This window comes from Aethalodelphis obliquidens, unplaced genomic scaffold, assembly GCF_003676395.1.
Source record: "Aethalodelphis obliquidens isolate GAN/ISIS:26980383/991018 unplaced genomic scaffold, ASM367639v1 scaffold6, whole genome shotgun sequence".
Taxonomy (NCBI): domain Eukaryota; kingdom Metazoa; phylum Chordata; class Mammalia; order Artiodactyla; family Delphinidae; genus Aethalodelphis; species Aethalodelphis obliquidens.
In genome coordinates this window covers 53,778,394-53,796,179 of record NW_020837950.1, presented here as the reverse complement: position 1 = coordinate 53,796,179, position 17,786 = coordinate 53,778,394, and the positions used below count along the sequence as shown (strand labels likewise).

At 39.6% G+C, this 17,786-nt stretch overlaps 1 protein-coding gene across 4 annotated transcripts in view; it reads left to right on the top strand.

Annotated features, from left to right (window-relative positions):
- SEC24D (SEC24 homolog D, COPII component) overlaps window positions 1-17,786 on the top strand; it is a 111,220-nt gene that overhangs the window by 61,056 nt on the left and 32,378 nt on the right. For all 4 annotated transcript variants that reach the window (XM_027103602.1, XM_027103603.1, XM_027103605.1 and 1 more), the window contains 2 exons: window positions 6,165-6,303; window positions 9,706-9,821. In XM_027103602.1, the coding sequence (XP_026959403.1) occupies window positions 6,165-6,303; window positions 9,706-9,821 (255 nt within the window). The remainder of the gene's footprint in view (window positions 1-6,164; window positions 6,304-9,705; window positions 9,822-17,786) is intronic.

Genomic DNA, 17,786 nt, shown 5'->3' with positions numbered 1-17,786 from the left:
ATTTTTCAATGCTGGATAGACCAAAACAAAAAATGAAAACCCCCCCCCCCCCCGCCAAACCAAAAAAGACCAATTTCCAAATAAAAGACATGTTCAAATCCAATATAAGCTCGAGATATAGTTATAGCAAGAATAAATAGACTTAACAGGGATTTCCTTGGCAGTCCAGTGGTTAGGACTTCACCTTCCAATGCAGGGGGTACAGGTTCGATTCCTGATTGGGGAGCTAAGATCCCACATGCCTCACAGCCAAAAAGCCAAAACATAAAAACAGAAGCAGTACTGTAACAAATTCAATAAAGACTTAAAAAAAATAAAAATAAATAGATTTAACAGCATTGTTGAAGAGGAAAAAGTTGAAAATAATCTCTCAAGTGCCACAAATACCGAAACTAGCAAGAGGTTAATTTTCTGGAAATGTGAAAATGCCAAGTTTTAGGGCCAACTGAAAACATTTTTTAAAAGTCTAAATAATTTTCATAGTTATTACAGTACATTGAGTATTTTATTATCAGGCTCGGTTTCTTTTTAAAGGTTGCATAACATGATTTTTAAAAGGCATTCAGAAAATATTATTCTTTCATGCCATACTTGTTATTTTAAAGAGTCCAACAAAATAGAACTGCTGTTGAGAAAACGTGTGTACAATAAGCAGCCTACTGTCCTGTACTTTTTCTGCCCATGTAGGCTGCCTGAATGTCATATATGGTGAAGCCAAAAATAGAAAACACACACAAGCTGCTTCTCGTTTCTCTTTCCTATGGAAATATCTTTAATAAGTGCAGTTGATACAGACTCTCTTTTCATTTTCGCTGCTGGGCATAATCCTCTGGGAATCCGACTCTGCTTGTCCTCCAGCGTGCCTAACAGTCTGAATGTTTAACATTTTTAGAGGGTAGTTGTTTGTCACAGGTTCTGGATTATCTTTTCACATACCATTTTCATACTTCTACTTATACCCCCTGATTAATCCAAATTACCAACTGACCTCTCTTGAGACAGATCCAAAAAATAAGATGCACTCCAGTCCCAAAGAAGTAGCTGTGTGCCGGAATCACATTTGACACAAAACCTTTGCTGACCATTGTAAAGATCAAATGTATTGGGGAGTATAATCTGATGTTGAATACGATCCTTGATCGAGCTGGAGGACCGTGTCACATTTTGGCAGGTCTTCTTGCTGTAAATCTTCTGATCTGATTTGGGAACCACCGTAGGCAAAAATGTCTCTCCCATTACTAGTAATTATTTAGCTGAGATATTTCCTTCAGGCACTTAGTAAAGTAGAATATTGGTCATGTGGGAACAACTATATAATCCCAGGATACTGATTACTTTCCTGGAGACGTCTAACGCAGGAAATAGAAGGAGAGGAAAAAAAGGAAGAGAAGTATACATTGAAAATGGGAAATGTGTATATTTTCAAAATCAGTAAACAAGTGTTAGAAGACAGGGGAAAGTAGGTGGTTAAAGTGTGAGCATGTGTGTGCGTGCGTTAGAACTTAGGTGAACGCTTGTCCTGAAAAAATGAGGTGAACAGTGGAGCAATGGAAGAAGAAAGAGGAGAGGGGGACGGTTTTCACCCAGGAATATCCTGGAGATAGGCAGGAATACCTTCCCAAGCCAGGGTGTTCCTGAAATCTCCGATTTGGCCCCTCTGTCTCGTCTCTCCCCTCAGCCACACTGTTGCCTGTGATTTGATGTTCCAACAGGAAGAAAATCATTTCTCCATTACAGTGCATTGCTGAGCACCGTGATGCAAGCCTCCTTGTCTTTGCTTTGTTATTTTGCACCTCGAGTGCGAACGCAGAGAGCGGGGGCTGGGCGCTGGCAGCAGGAGCGCTGGCTTCCTCACCTCCCAGGCTGCTGTCAGCGGCCTACTGTGCCTGCTGTGCTCGGGGCTGCCTGTCCCATCACTGTGTCCGTTTTCCTCCATGTAGACAAGGAAAAGTTGGAAGAGGATTAGAAACTTTTAAAATAAGTTTTTCTTGGCTATTATCTTCAGTTAATTTGGCACACTCTGTAATTTCTATGTCATTCATGCTTAAAATAGCCTGTATTTCATGTTTAATCACGTTTTGTTTCACCCACAATATTTTTTAAACATTTTCAGAGGATTTTTCAAAAAAAGTATACGTTTCTTCATTTCGTGATGGTAATAACTGATGTCAGTCAGGTCAATGTTATTATAGTTACATAAAATGAATGTAGCATAATTATCTTGAGTATTTTATTACCTACTGAGGAAATTATAGTTTTAATTTTTAGTTGTACAGTGCCACCTAGTGGATCTACGCTATAAGAACACTTTCGTATTTTCTTCAGCTTTCCAGAGTTGGGATAATCAGCTAGTAATAATTAGCTGCCTTCTGTTATTCATCACTTTGCTAGGACAAAGACTATACAGCAAGACTTGGGTATTCAGACTTCTCTTAGTTATAGAGATGCCAAAACAAACATACAGAGGCTCTAAACTTTGCCAGGATTCTTCATGTTGGATCTTTCTAGGTTGTGCTTCATGTCTTTGTTTGTTTTGGATTACAGTCTGTGAATGGTTTAGCGGTACTTTTTATTAATGATGATTTCGCAAGTATTCTTTCTACTCTGGCCTTGCTCTTTTAATCGCATGTTTGCCGGCCTGCTTGTTTGTCTTTCTATCCCGCTGGACTGTATGCCCCACCAAGGCACACAGCATACCCAGCACCGAATGCACAGATGTTAAAGAGAATGGCAGTAATACTTAGACAACTGGTAATATGTAAATACAGGAAAACTTTAAAAATTGTATTAGTCGTGCCGAGGAGTTGTTGATTGATACATTTTGTTATCTACTCCTTTTACGCGGAATAATAACCAAAAGTTTTACCACTGAACCTAATTTCTCAATGAATTATATTCTTTCTTGTTCTCCAGAATCGACCATGGTGTTACCTATGCACAAAAGAGAGATACATTTTATTCAATCAAAGCATCTTAATTAAAACTACTACCAATAAAGTATTTGGCATAACCCTGGTAGTCCAAAAATACAAGCCAAAGATTCAAATATTATTCTCCTCCCTCTTCTTTCCCCAGCATTCCCATCACTTACATGTTATATAAACTCATGCCACACAGGACCAGAGCCAAGAATAGGCAGATGAAAGTTTTAGAGCAAGGCTCTCCATCCTTTTACTTTTTCCATTTAAGAGAAGAACAGAAAAGAAAGAGCAGGCAGGAATATACCAGAGGCCAAAAGATTAAAACACACTTATAAACAAAATTGCAAAGTCTGAAAATAGCTCTGAGGTAAGTATAATATAATGCCCTTGGTAAGAAGAAAAAAAAACGTAGGCAACTTTTTGGAAAGTAATGTGATTTTTTTTTTAAAGCCGTATATACACTGAAGTTGAACTCAGAAGAAAAGTGAGATTAGCTATTTATGAGCTCAAGCACGCTACTGTAGAGCAGATAAGCAGACATCTGGAGAGAGCAAAGAAAAATCTCTGATGGTCTTCAGCATAGCCTAAGAGAGATGAAACAAGACAGTGTAATTTGGAAACCCTCGTCCTGTTGCCCAAAAAGAAAATGCAAACAGTTAAAAAGCTTTTAACATTCTTTACTGTCACCTCCATTGTCTGAGGACCTTCCTTACCTATCCATCATCCAGTTTCCAGAAGAGTGAAAATAGAAAAAAATGCAGGCGTATTTCACAGCCTCGATACAGTCATTACTCGACTCCAGTTTGTTACTAGACATTCATTTTCAGTTCTGCAAGTTTGAATCTGCCAGGACTGGAATGCTTAGGTGGTAGCTGCCGACAATTTCACAGTCATTTTAGGCTGGGCCTGTCTTTCAGTAAATCATATCAGTAAAAATAAGGTTAATTTTCCTTCCATTACCTCTGCTTTGTCTAGCAAATAATTGCATCAGATTTTGTTTCTGAAGTGTCTCAGGGAATTAATTATAGCCTTTGAACTCTTTGAAAATAAAAGGATGAGAGAAGTAAACTTGGCTGGAGTTTATGCACATTGCAGGCTTTAACCCTAGTTTAACTCTCTTGAAATCGTCTCCTCAGCTGCGAGGTTGAAGCTGTAGAACAGAGCAGCAACCAAAGTCATGACCGATGACTGGATTTCTGACCCAGAAAAAGCTACCTTATTGTTACATTTTTTGTTGTCTTTCACTTCTTATTCTGATTCTCTGTTCACTGTCCTAAGAATCTCTTGTCGGTACCAATATCTTTCTGTTTGCTTCCCTTTTGTCCCCTCAGGTTATTTCTTATTATTACCACACATTCATCACTTTATGCTTTTCAAACAAAAAATTTATATTAAGAAAGTATTGTGTATGTCAATATTTGAATATATGTGTGTATTTAAATCAAACTCCTAGAAATGGCTTTAAAATCTGCTGTACCTGTCAACTTTTGAAACCATCAGATACTATCAAAAGCTCCAGCAAGGTAGATTCCCTGTCTTCTAGATCATTTTTTACAGTAACAAGGTAGCTAATTTGAAAGTTTATATAAATAAATGCCTTTAGAAACTCAAGCCTATCTCACACTTATCAGACTATAACTGTCCTATTAAATATACACTCTCTCCTGAGCTGAGTGGTTTGGAGGAAAGGCTGTTCAGCACAGATGTGGTAACAACAGTTAGTTATGCCAGGCTTAGTAGTCTGTCCTGCACACGGCTTCCTCATTTAATCCTGTCACAACCCTGTCCATGGGACACCAGAGCTACGCCATGCGTACAGATCGGAAGAGACCAGAAATAAGAAAGTCCAATCCATCTTCTGGCTTCCTTGAGGCAAGAGATGGGGGAGAGGGCAGTGCAGAGGGAGTGATTCTGAATGTATTTTTTTTTATCCTTTTCCTGATTCTTTTATGTATTCTACTATCTATGTTTTCCTACTCTTGAGATCTCACAACTCATTTCTGAAACCTCAGCAGTGGATTAGTTTTCACACTGAACGTCTGGGCAGCGACAGACAGTAGATCTCTTTCTCTTATTTCTTTTTTTTCCCCCCAAGAAAATGGCAGAAAATGGCCTTATGACCCCACTTCATCGACACCTTCCTCCTGCTCTTCAAGTCTCCATGAAACAGCAGTCTGCTTTATTTACATTTTTTTCTTTAAAGGAAAACTTGGTTGATGTGCCAAACCCTGTAATTGTCAAGCTTTTCCAGAAATGTTATCTTTAAGGAGATTTATAAAAGCAAAAAGAATCTGTGTGGTTTTATTCTGAAAGCTGGAAGTGTTGAGGAACAAGGCAGACTTCTAATGCTGAGTTTTTTCACTTTCAAGCTGTAAAAAGATGTGTTTCTATGCATGTTTGTGAGGAAGAAGCAATTGAAATATTTATTTTGTTGTTCTGGCAAAGCATGACCAGCCACATTGAAAGTACTTCATGAGGCGTTTTGTCCTGGGATTAAAGAAACAGAAAAGGCAGAATCAGCCTCCTTGCCTAAATAAGTGAACATTATTGCATATTTCTTCAGAGAGTTGCATTTTTGAAGAAACATTTTATATACTGTGATGGAATTAGCTAAGTGGCATACCACTATGCAAACTAGAGCTTTTATTTGTTTGTTTATTTATTTATAAATATTTTGGGTGCTCTTTGTGATATGTGGGATCTTAGTTCCCTGACCAGGGATCAAACCCACGCCCCCTGCAGTGGAAGCACAGAGTTTTAACTGCTGGACCACCAAGGAAGTCCTGCTCTGTTTTTTTTTTTCTTTTAAACCAGAGCTTTTAAAATCAGACCCAGGTCCTCCTTCTTTGTTTATAGTTAATGAACAAACTTAGCAAAATATGTGATACACGGTGTGCGGGACGTTTCCAACATAAGCTTTATTAACTGTTACTACCATCATGGTATTTTTTCTCTGTCTTCACACATGTGGGTAAATACACATATACATAAATGTACATATATGCTTATTAATTACATGTACATTTAAATTAATTTTTGTTTGGGTAGTGCCTTGAGTTCCACAGGGTACCAAGAGAGGCAACCTTACTCCCCGGGTGAACACTATATGAGTTGAGTTCCTTAATGAGTCCAGAGTTTTCAGATTACAATTAATACGTAGGACTTCTGAAATAACCTTGGTTATTTAGAATAACCTAGAAATCCTGTACCCACATGTCTCTTACTTGTGCTTGCTTCCTGTAGACGCCCCTCTACTTGGTAAATCATGGGGAGACTGGACCAGTCAGATGCAACAGGTGCAAAGCCTACATGTGCCCATTCATGCAGTTCATTGAAGGAGGAAGGAGGTACCAGTGTGGATTTTGCAACTGCGTGAATGACGGTAGGTGGCGCCAGCACGTGCCCTCAGGGAAAGTTCTGTAGTAAACGGAACATATTATACTTCTTAGCTTAGGAAAAAAATATATGTCTGTTAAGGCTCTTAGTTAGACCTGAGCTTTTCCTAAACACCCTCAAGAATAACTCAAAGGAATGATGAGACAAGGAACAATCTCTGAGGTTTATCTTCTGTAAACATAAGAGGTAAAATTTCATTTTGCCTCCAACTGAGGCTTTGTGGAAAGGAATTGAGAAATTAAGTGACTTCCCTATTTTTGAGTTTTATAAGAAACATAGCAACTTCCCTGTGGGACTCACGCATTTATATGAGAGTAGGAGGGGCTTGGATATGATGTCCTAAGCTGAGGGTGTTCTGGTTGGCTTCCCTTCAGGGAAATTACACAGAACTGTCTTTTATCTACGTTTACAGATGATAAACTTGAGAGATTGTTCCATCTTTCACCATTCCTCCGAATTATTCTTGAATAAGTTCATCAGTATTTAGGAAAAGCTCAGGTATAGCTAAGGGCTTTAACACATATATAGATTTTTTCCTCCAATATGAATGTCAGATTGTTTAAAAAAGAAAAAAAACTTTATTATGAAGGGCTTTGCCAGATTCACTGTATTTTCAATTTCATCCTGGTATGAATTCACAGATGTTGAAAAAAACTGCAAGCTTGCCAAAAGTGTTTACATTCATTATATTTATAACATGTCTCTCTTTTTAATTCTTTGGTGTGAAATGAAGCACATTCTCAGGCTGAGAACATTCCCATATTCATTTACATTTATAGAGTTTTTCTAGAAACACATGATGATTATGAGAGCATGAGTCTTTTACGTGTTTTCCTCTGTTTCTTATCTTTGTAGACATCCTTCCCGCCAGGGCACTAGATCTGAGGCACGTACAGCACTCTGCCCAGGAGCCTGTGGCTGCTGGCTGCTCCTTGATGAAAAGGGAGCTCAGGCAGTTTTCTGCCAGTGTCACGGCGTTCTCGGCCCCTTGGTTCCTGTGTGTGCTCTGGTGGGAGAGCAATGCTGGTCTTCTTGTTTACCCGCCCCCTTATCACAGTCCATGGCTTTGCCCAACTCCCAGTGCCAGAGACTGACATGGGGAGGCTTACTCACAAAGACCTTTAAAAATGCCTTGCTGTGGGGTGGATTCATGGGTTTCCAGCCTCATCTCAAAGACTGGGTCGTGGTCCTCTTGGGAGGTCTGTTTCCTTGCTCCACCTGTGGCACCTACTCAGTGCAAATTGGATACACTAGTGAGACCAGACCTTGTTCGTTCTCCACCCTTACTTTTCTTTCTAAGGAAGATCTTATTCCATCTCTCATCCTGGATGAAATCTACAACCAAATCCTTGGCTGTCACACAATCTTGGGACCTGGATTTCAGGAACCCTGTGACCGTGCACTTCCCGGGGCTTTAGTTTTGGAGGAAAAAAGTCACGAGACGGCAGAGGCCTCTCCTGAAGCATTTTGATAAATGCCTCCACCAAGGTCACCACATTTCCACTGTCTTCACTCGAGCCTTCAACCTTCTTAGCAAGGTGATCAGAAATTTGTCCAGCATCTATCCACTTAGAGCATCTAGGATCTTCAATTTGGGCTGACCCTCTGGCTTAACGCCCAAAGTGTCAGCTCAGTACCTTAAAAGGCCCCGCCACTTCCTAGTAGAGAAAAACCACACAGAGTTCCTGTATTTCTACACAGTAAATTCCCCTCCCTTGATACCCACGCCTAGGAAGCTGCCATGTTCATTTTCTCCAATATTAGTTCCTGCAAGAAAGCCACACTCCCTTAGATTGACACAGATGCCTGCATTCTTCATTTAGGTTTAAAGGAGACAGAGGTCTGTTGGAGTTAGAAAGAACCCACCGGGCTTGGTCACAGGGCTCCGCTCTGTTTCCTTTCAAAGCATCCAGAGATTACACAGTGGGAAGCACGTGAGGCCAAAAGACAGGCTGGAAGACGAGTATCGTGTGGCTGTGCACGATTTACGGGGGGGACTTGAATTCTGGTTTATAAAACATGGCAGATAATATTAAATGCTAAAATTAATTGATTTGATTGATTTGATTCCCCCTAAAATTAATTGATTTGAAGGGGAAATTTTTTCACATCTTACATGCAGATGTGTGAAAATAAATTACAGGAACTGTAGAAAGTACCACCCATACATCCTAGAACAGCCAGTGCAGCATCCTTCATCGCATCTAAATGTAATAAAGTAGCAGTTTAAGGCCCCCATAGCTTTCTTAGCTCAGCCAAGACTATCAGTGTCCCACTTCCATAATCTTTTCAAGACACTGAATTTTCCTAATTCAGAGATCCATATGTACATATGAACCTCATAAAACTTGTTTAAAAAGAAATGACCATGATATGGTAAGAAAATAGAAAAAAATCAAGCCTTGGTGATTATTTTCTTAAGGCAAAGCTAAGAAAACAGTCCTATTGTAACCCATGTGTTAGTTCACAACTGAAAATAAAGAATACTGAGTTATTGGTTTTAAAGCAGGTCATTAATTCTGTGGTTTTCAAATGAAAATGTTGTTCTTTACGAAACACTTAAAACCAGAGCATTACTGCTTATTCTAAATATTTCTATTGTCAGTGGTTTAACAGCCAGCTGTATTAATCTCAAGGCAACAGGAGTTCATTTTCACAGAGATACCAGGCCATATTTGTCCAAGTGTTTGGTGTGTGACTCATAAGTGTTCCTATGCTATTGGATGACTTCCAGCGCTTTGCCAGAACTAACCTTCTTAGACATTTGAATCAAATTAAGAGTTCCTCAGCTGAGATCTTAGTGGTGTATTCTTTCCCAAATACAGTAATCCTTTCCACTCTGAAGCCCAAACATTAAAGATTACCATGCAAACTACCCATGGCTGAAGACATCTCTTAATTAAAGGATAATAAACATTATTGTTAATAATATGGTCCAAATATGAAGATAGTAAACCAGTCTTTCTTTTCTCTGTGTGTGTAGACTTCTGTTTCTAATATTCTGAGGAAAATTCTGGACCAATTACCTGCTTATTGTTAAATAGTTAGAAAAGTCAAAATTCCTTTTAAAAGAGGTCATTAAATAGGGACAATTAAATTTTGGTTGTGACAATTTTAAAACGCCAGTACTTTTATCCACTATTTCTCTGTAATGATCCAAGTCATTAATGATTCTTTGTCATCAATAATTTGCAGAAGGGTCAAGAAGATATTTTAGAAAACCCTTATTCTTTCTAAGACATGCTTTTTAATAGTGGATATTTAGAATATGCTAAAATATTTTTTTTCTCATACTAACTCCTTTCTTCCCGTAATAAATTTTGAGAACTTACTAAATTGTCTGTGTTGTAAAAATAAAAGATTTCCTTTCCTATTTTGTTTTTATTAGTTCCACCATTCTATTTCCAACATCTGGACCACATCGGAAGAAGACTGGACCACTATGAGAAGCCAGAGCTATCTCTAGGATCATATGAATATGTTGCTACTTTGGATTACTGCAGAGTAAGTGTTCCCAGGACTTCAAGTGTTTATATATGGATGTCAGATACAAGTGAATTACTTTTATATGTCATGAACTGACCTTTGATTCACAGACAAAGCATTCGGGTGGTGCCACGGGGATGTAGAAATGTCTTAAGACACAGATCAATCCTCCTAGGCTGTTAACGTTAACGCCAGACCATCCACTGCAGTGATCATCTTTAAAAACTAAAAAGTGGTGGCAGAAAGAAAAAAATAGGGACTTCCCTGGTGGTGCAGTGGTTGGGAATACACCTGCCAACGGAAGGGACATGGGTACGAGCCCTGGTCCAGGAAGATCCCACATGCTGTGGAGCAGCTGAACTTATGTGCCACAACTACTGAGCCTGTGCTCAAGAGCCCATGAGCTGCAACTATGGAAGCCCGTGAGCGCTAGGGCCCATGTGCTGCAACTACTGAGCCCACGTGCCACAACTACTGAAGCCTGTGCTTCGCAGCAAGAGAAGCCACTGCAGTGAGAAACCCACACACCGCAACGAAGAGTAGCTCCTGCTCACCGCAGCTAGAGAAAGCCCGTGCACAGCAATGAAGACCCAACACAGCCAAAAAATATATATATGATAATGATAATTTCATTTGTATGTCCCTTTCAGATAGAATATGATGCTAGGTTCTTTTTCTTTCTTTCTTTTTTTAAGTTTTTTTTGATGTGGACCATTTTTTTATAAAATAAATTTATTCATTCATTTATTTTTGGTTGCGTTGGGTCTTCGTTCCTGTGCACGGGCTTTCTCTAGTTGCAGTGAGCGGGGGCTACTCTTCATTGCAGTGTGCGGGCTTCTCGTTGCAGTGGCTTCTCTTGTTGCGGAGCACGGGCTCTAGAAGCGCGGGCTTCAGTAGTTGTGGCCCACGGGTCCTAGAGCGCAGGCTCAGTAGTTGTGGCCCACAGGCCCTAGAGCGCAGGCTCGGTAGTTGTGGCCCACGGGCCCTAGAGTGCAGCTCAGTAGTTGTGGCCCACGGGCCCTAGAGCGCAGGCTCAGTAGTTGTGGCCCACGGGCCCTAGAGCGCAGGCTCAGTAGTTGTGGCCCACGGGCCCTAGAGCGCAGGCTCAGTAGTTGTGGCTCACGGGCCCTAGAGCGCAGGCTCAGTAGTTGTGGCGCACGGGCTTAGTTGCTCCATGGCATGTGGGATCTTCCTGGACCAGGGCTTGAACCCGTTTCCCCTGCATTGGCAGGCAGATTCCCAACCACTGTGCCACCAGGGAAGTCCCTTGATGTGGACCATTTTTAAAGTCTTTATTGAATTTGTTACAGTATTGCTTCTGTTTTATGTTTTTTGGTTTTTTTGGATGCGAGACACGTGGGATCGTAACTCCTCGACCAGGGATTGAACCCACACCCCCTGCATCGGAAGGCGAAGTCTTAACCACCGGATTGCCAGGGAAGTCCCTCCGCTAGGTTCTTAATGCAGCAGTTTCATATAGTGCCTCTGCCTTATTTGTTTTGTCAATCATCTCAGAAAAATTTCCCTTCCAAGGCAGAAGCTCAGCTGATACGGTCAGTAAGACTATTGACGTGTTTCTGTAGCTCCTTCTCCACTCCAGCTGTCATCGCAGTGATTTAGGCTCTCAGAGTCTCCCTGAGACTGTTTCAGCAGCCTGGGATCCTGGCCTCTGGTTTCCTTGCTTTAAAATGTAACCATGAGACTCCCCCCACTACCTTAATCTAAAAAATTAAATTCAAAAATTTAAGTTTCTTTATAAGACCGTTAGCTACCACCTTAGCTACGTCTTCAGTTGTAGAAAATTCTGGCCCATGTGCTCTGAACACATCACTCCCCTGTACAACTCCATGCTTTTATCTGAGATGCTCTTTTGACCCAACTACCTTTCCATCCTCCTGTTACATCTATACATACCCCACCTAGCAAACTCCTACTTATTCTCTAATCCCTGGCTGAAATTTTGTTTTATGTGAGTGTGTGTGAATGTGCACACACCTTTCTCTGACTTCATCGTGGTTGTTATTTACTAAATCTTCTGATTTTTTTCCCATATAATTTGGTCCATATGTCTGTTTTAGCAGTTATCCCCATAGAATTTAAATCTTCCTATATTTTCCCTCTTCCTAGATTCTGATATCCTTGGGGACAAGAATCTTGTCCTAGCTGTCTTTACAGCATCTATCATAGTGCCTGCCACAGCGTAGGCTGTTGATCAATGCATGTGGATGAATGAATGAATGAATGAATGAGCAAGTGAATGAGTGAATGAATTTGCAGGTGGGTCGCTATTCCCAGGGCTGGCTGTTTCCCTTCTCCAGCGTCATAGTGATAGTGACATCATTATGGATATCTTGAATATCTTTCAAATTCTTCAGTGATTTGAAAATATCTTCGTGAGTATTGGTTCAGATTTCAGCTTGTATCTGAAATACCTGTGTAGACTTGAAGAAACAAAATCATTCTGACTTACTTCCTTTTCCACAAATGAATGCCTCCTAGTGCCCAGTCCTCAGAAAATAGCCTCTGACCCACAGATTTCTTTCCTAGATATTTGCTAGGGGACCAGTCCATATAGTCCATGTATTGAATATAAATTACAAAGAACATTATTCCTAACTAGAAGTTTTTTCAACTGAGTGGATTTTAAAATGTTTTCCAATTAACATATGTTTTGCATTTATTTTAGGATTTTGTATGAGTTTTTCAACTAGTTATTAAAGAAGAATTAACACTTTATTAGTTTTAACTGTAACATTTGAACATATTTTGGGAAACATAAGAACATTTTTGGTGCAAATGATTTATTTCAGGCACAGAAAAAAACAAAACAACAAAAAAATGTCCTAAAATACCAGTTACTTTTGGACAGTTTATTTGTCCTTTACTGTTGTTGACTGAAGGAGAATGATCAGGCAGAACATAAACATTTGAAGTTCTAATTAAATGTAATAAAGCCATTGTATCTAGTGATGGAAAATTTATTCACTCATCTTTCCAACCGTAGTGTAAACCTAACTATGCTCTGACTTTCCAGTTCTCTGCCAAAAAGGCTATATTATCTTGATTTTATGCTTTTCTTAGCAGAAACTTAGGCAGGGAGTCAAATCTATTTCTGGGAACAAAAGTCTCAGTATCTTCAAACTCTTTTATCTGGAAATGTTCCAGATGTCTAATTGATGGGAAAGCTCACAGAGCAGGCAAGGAACCAAATAAAAACTGTACATTTTGAAGAGTTTTTTGTAAGGTTAATCTTCCTTTTATTATTCCAAATAAGGTTCATAATAAAAGAACTCTTAATATCTTCAAATTTAATTATACCTTAAAATGTAAAGGAAGAATAATAATGACTTGCCTTAGGGATTTGGGTGATGAATAAGAGCTTATATAATTGGTATGTGTATTTTTTAATACCATACAAACTTAAAGGAGAATTACAAAATAACATTTTTCCTGTTCATTTTAGATAATCTTAATGCCAATTTTAGATAACGGAATTAACATTCATTGAACATTCACTATGTGTGATGCTCTGTGCTAAGTGCTTTCTATGTGTTCTATCATTTAGTTCTCACAGTGACCTCGTGTGGTGAGTATCACCATGATGTGGGGAAGCTGAGGCTTAGAGAGGTTAAGTACCAACCTCAGGCCATACATATAGAAAATGACCACAGAACCCCTATTTCTCTATCACTGTGGATATGTAGGCATGTATTTACCAAATCACCATGGCGTTCCCCTGGAAAAAAAGACCCGGCTCTGTCTAATAACTGACAGTTTTTCTCTTAGAAGTTTACAGAATATATCTATCTACATATAAAGTGTACCTGAAAGGTAAAATCTCATTCCAAGCCAGCCTGCTTTTTTTTTTCCTAAATACAAATGTAGTTTCTCCACTTCATTTTAGTTCACTTTGACATTTATTATACACCTAGCATGTCCAAGGCACTTTGGCTGTGTTTGTGAGTGATAATAAGATTAGCAAGAATATGAACCTGATCTCAAAGTCCTTAGCGTGCATAGACCTGATAATTAAAGTATATAATTATGATATAAATAATATAAATGCTGTAAGAATAGAATAGTCAGAGTGCCATAAGAAAACAGATGAGCAATAATTTATGATTTGGTGAATCAGGGAAGGGTTCTAAGAGTAAGTGACATTTGAGTTGGTTAAACCACGAGCAGAGAAGTGGAAACTAAATGGTAAGCAGAGGCAGTTTCTCAGAGGTATTTGCAACTTACTCCAATTTCTTCAGGGGCTATGGGGGGCTTTGTAGATGAGTGATGGGGACCTAGTATAGAGACTAGGATAGTTGGAGCGTATATTCCCCCTTCCCCCAAAGCACATTCAAATTCAAATATTTTTTAAAACACTGTGCCAAATGAAATACTTTTCCAGCCAAGGAAATACTTTTCTTGGCCCACGCCCACTAGATTGGGACCTCTGGATAGAAAATGTTTTGAAAATGGCAAACACTTAAATTAGTTGGAGGAATGTGTATTGGGGCATAATAGGAAGTAAAGCTGGGAAATTGTTTTGAGACACAGACTATCCTTTTATTTTCCACTAGGCTTGGCATCAGAGCTTTGATCTCTTAGGCTTTTATACGTGTTTGCTAAATGAGTATTATGGGGAGTCTCAAATGCCAGGCCATTGAAGGATTGTACTAATTCAGTAGGCCTTGAGGACAATTAAAGGCAAAGTGGGAGTTGTTTCTATTAATCCATCCATCCATCTACACATTCATTCACTCATCTAACAGTATTGAGCGCTCTCTTGAGCCATGCTCTGTGCTTGGCTCTGGGGACTCAGTAAACTTCCTATCCTCAGAGGCAGTAGCCTTGGGATCTATCTTGTGCCTTGGATAGTTTATTCTGATAGCAGTCTGTATAGTGAGAGGAGGGAGATTGGAGGTAGGGAGGTAGGTATTAGAAGTTATTAATCTCCAAAATATACAAGCAGCTCATGCAGCTCAATAACAAAAAAACAAAAACCCAATCCAAAAATGGGCAGAAGACCTAAATAGACATTTCTCCAAAGAAGATATACAGACTGCCAACAAACACATGAAAGAATGCTCAACATCATTAACCATCAGAGAAATGCAAATCAAAACTACAATGAGATATCATCTCACACTGGTCAGAATGGGCATCATCAAAAAATCTAGAAACAATAAATGCTGGAGAGGGTGTGGAGAAAAGGGAAAACTCTTGCACTGCTGGTGGGAATGTGAATTGGTACAGCCACTATGGAGAACAGTATGGAGGTTCCTTAAAAAACTAAAAATAGAACTACCATACGACCCAGCAATCCCACTACTGGGCATATACCCTGAGAAAACCAAAATTCAAAAAGAGTCATGTACCAAAATGTTCATTGCAGCTCTATGTACAATAGCCAGGAGATGGAAATAACCTAAGTGTCCATCATCGGATGAATGGGTAAAGAAAATGTGGCACATACATACAATGGAATATTACTCAGCCATAAAAAGAAATGAAATTGAGTTATTTGTAGTGAGGTGGATGGACCTAGAGTCTGTCATACAGAGTGAAGTAAGTCAGAAAGAGAAAGACAAATACTGTATGCTAACACATATATATAGAATCTAAGAAAAAAATTAAAATGTCATGAAGAACCTAGGGGTAAGACGGGAATAAAGACACAGACCTACTAGAGCATGGACTTGAGGATATGGGGAGGGGGAAGGGTAAGCTGGGACAAAGTGAGAGAGTGGCATGGATGTATATACACTACCAAACGTAAAATAGATAGCTAATGGGAAGCAGCCGCATAGCACAGGGAGATCAGCTCGGTGCTTTGTGACCTCCTGGAGGGGTGGGAATAGGGAGGGTGGGAGGGAGCAAGACGCAAGAGGGAAGAGATATGGGAACATATGTATATGTATAACTGATTCACTTTGTTATAAAGCAGAAATTAACACACCATTGTAAAGCAATTATACTCCAATAAAGATGTTAAAAAAAAAAGTTAATATAGTAGTCGAAACAAGAGAAAATGAGGGTAATATAACAATTCCTCAAAAAATTAAAAACTGAATTTCCAAATGATCCAGCAATTCTCCTTCTGGGTATATACTCAAAATAATTGAAAAGAGAGTCTCAAAGAGATGTTTTCACACCCATGTTCATAATAGCATTAGTCACAATAGCCAAAAGGTAGAAGCAACCCAAATATCCATAGATGGATGAATGGATAAACAAAATGTGGAATATACATACCATGCAATGCTATTAAGCCTTAAAAAGGAAGGAAATTCTGACATATGCCACAACACGGATGAATGTTCAGGACGTGATGCTAAGAGAAATAAGCCAATCACATAAACGACAAATACTGTATGATTTTACTTTTATGAAGTACCTAGAGTAGTCCAATTCATAGAGACAGAAAGTAGAAATGTAGAAAGATGGTTCCCAGGGCTGGAGAGGGGGGGAAATGGTAAATGATTGTTTAAAGGGTACAAAGTTTCCGTTTCCGCAGGATAGAAAGAGTTCTAGAAATGGATGGTGGTTACAGTTGCACAACAACGTAAATGTACTTGAAACCACTGAACTGCACACTTAAAACTGGTTAAGATGGTGAATTATATTCTGTGTATTTTACCACAGTTGAAAATAGTTTTTAAAAAGGATGAAAATGAGGGTCTGAATTTGGGTACTGGAGCAAGAAGGAGCCGCTGAGGGCTTCACAATTAACTAGGTGTGGATAGCAAGGGGGATGAACAATTCCACAGAGGAAATGAGGCGTCAAGCCCAGAGCATTCTGGAGGATCATATTTTCTGTTAAGTTCCTTGTAGAAAGGGCCAGCATAGTGGGAGAAATGTTGTCTTCACTTCTAAGATTTTGAGTGTAAGGTGCTGGCAGGACCTTGCTGTGGAGGTGTGCTGTGGTTGATTGGAATGCTGGTTGGGAGCTCAGAAGACAGACCACGTGGAGAGAATCTGAGGGGTCGCCTACAGAGAGGTGCTGGTTAAAAATGAGCAAATGAGATTCTGTGATGGAGCATGTGGTAAGGAAATAGAAGAGAGTATCCTTTGGAGAAAGATAACAAAATGAAAAACAGAAGCAGCAGTCAGAAAAGTGGGAGAGGAAATGACACCACGGTGCCTGGGCCGCTGAAAAAGGGAAAGGGGTCTGCCAGACCAAAAATTGCAGAGATAAGAGAGATTGAGGATGAGAGCCGGGTTTTATTTCAGATCACTGTAGTTTGCAGCCAGGAGATCTGTGAGCTTCAAGATGTCACGGTAAACCAGGTTGTAGAGTTCATACATGCTAAGGTTGACCGGACAAAGCCAGCTGGATTGAATGGGTAGAGTGATCAATTAAGGCAGCCAGGGATGAAGCCAGTACAGTTGTCTAGGTGCAGGATGGCAGACTTCCGGGTGGTTAAGAGTGGGGATGGGGTAAAACATGTGGAAGAAGCATTTTGAAAGAATAAATCAATGGGGCTTGGTGATGGAAAGAAAAGGAATAGTCAAATCTAATTTCATGTTTTCAAGCCTTTGGGTTGACGTGTAGTGATGTCATGGATAGAGATATTGGAAGAGAACGTTATTTATAGAGGAGTGATGTATTAGTTTTGCATACGTAGAAAACAAGTTACGGTGAAGCATTCTGTAGAAACGTGTAGGTTGGAGATATCAGAAATATTCAGTGGGGAACTGGTGATGCTGAACTTGGGAGAGAATGTGAGAATGGTAAGCCACATTTGGATTGGTCACAGGTTTTGGTTTAATTAGTGGAAACGATTGTTATTTTCATTCTATGTAAATCAGCATAAGTTTCTGTTATGAATTAGATTAGGTGGGAATCAGGAATGGTTTGCAATAAAAATCATTGCTCATGGGACTTCCCTGGTGGTGCAGTGGTTAAGAATCCGCCTGCCAGTGCAGGGGACACAGGTTCAAGCCCTGGTCCGGGAAGATCCCACATGCCATGGAACAACTAAGCCCCTG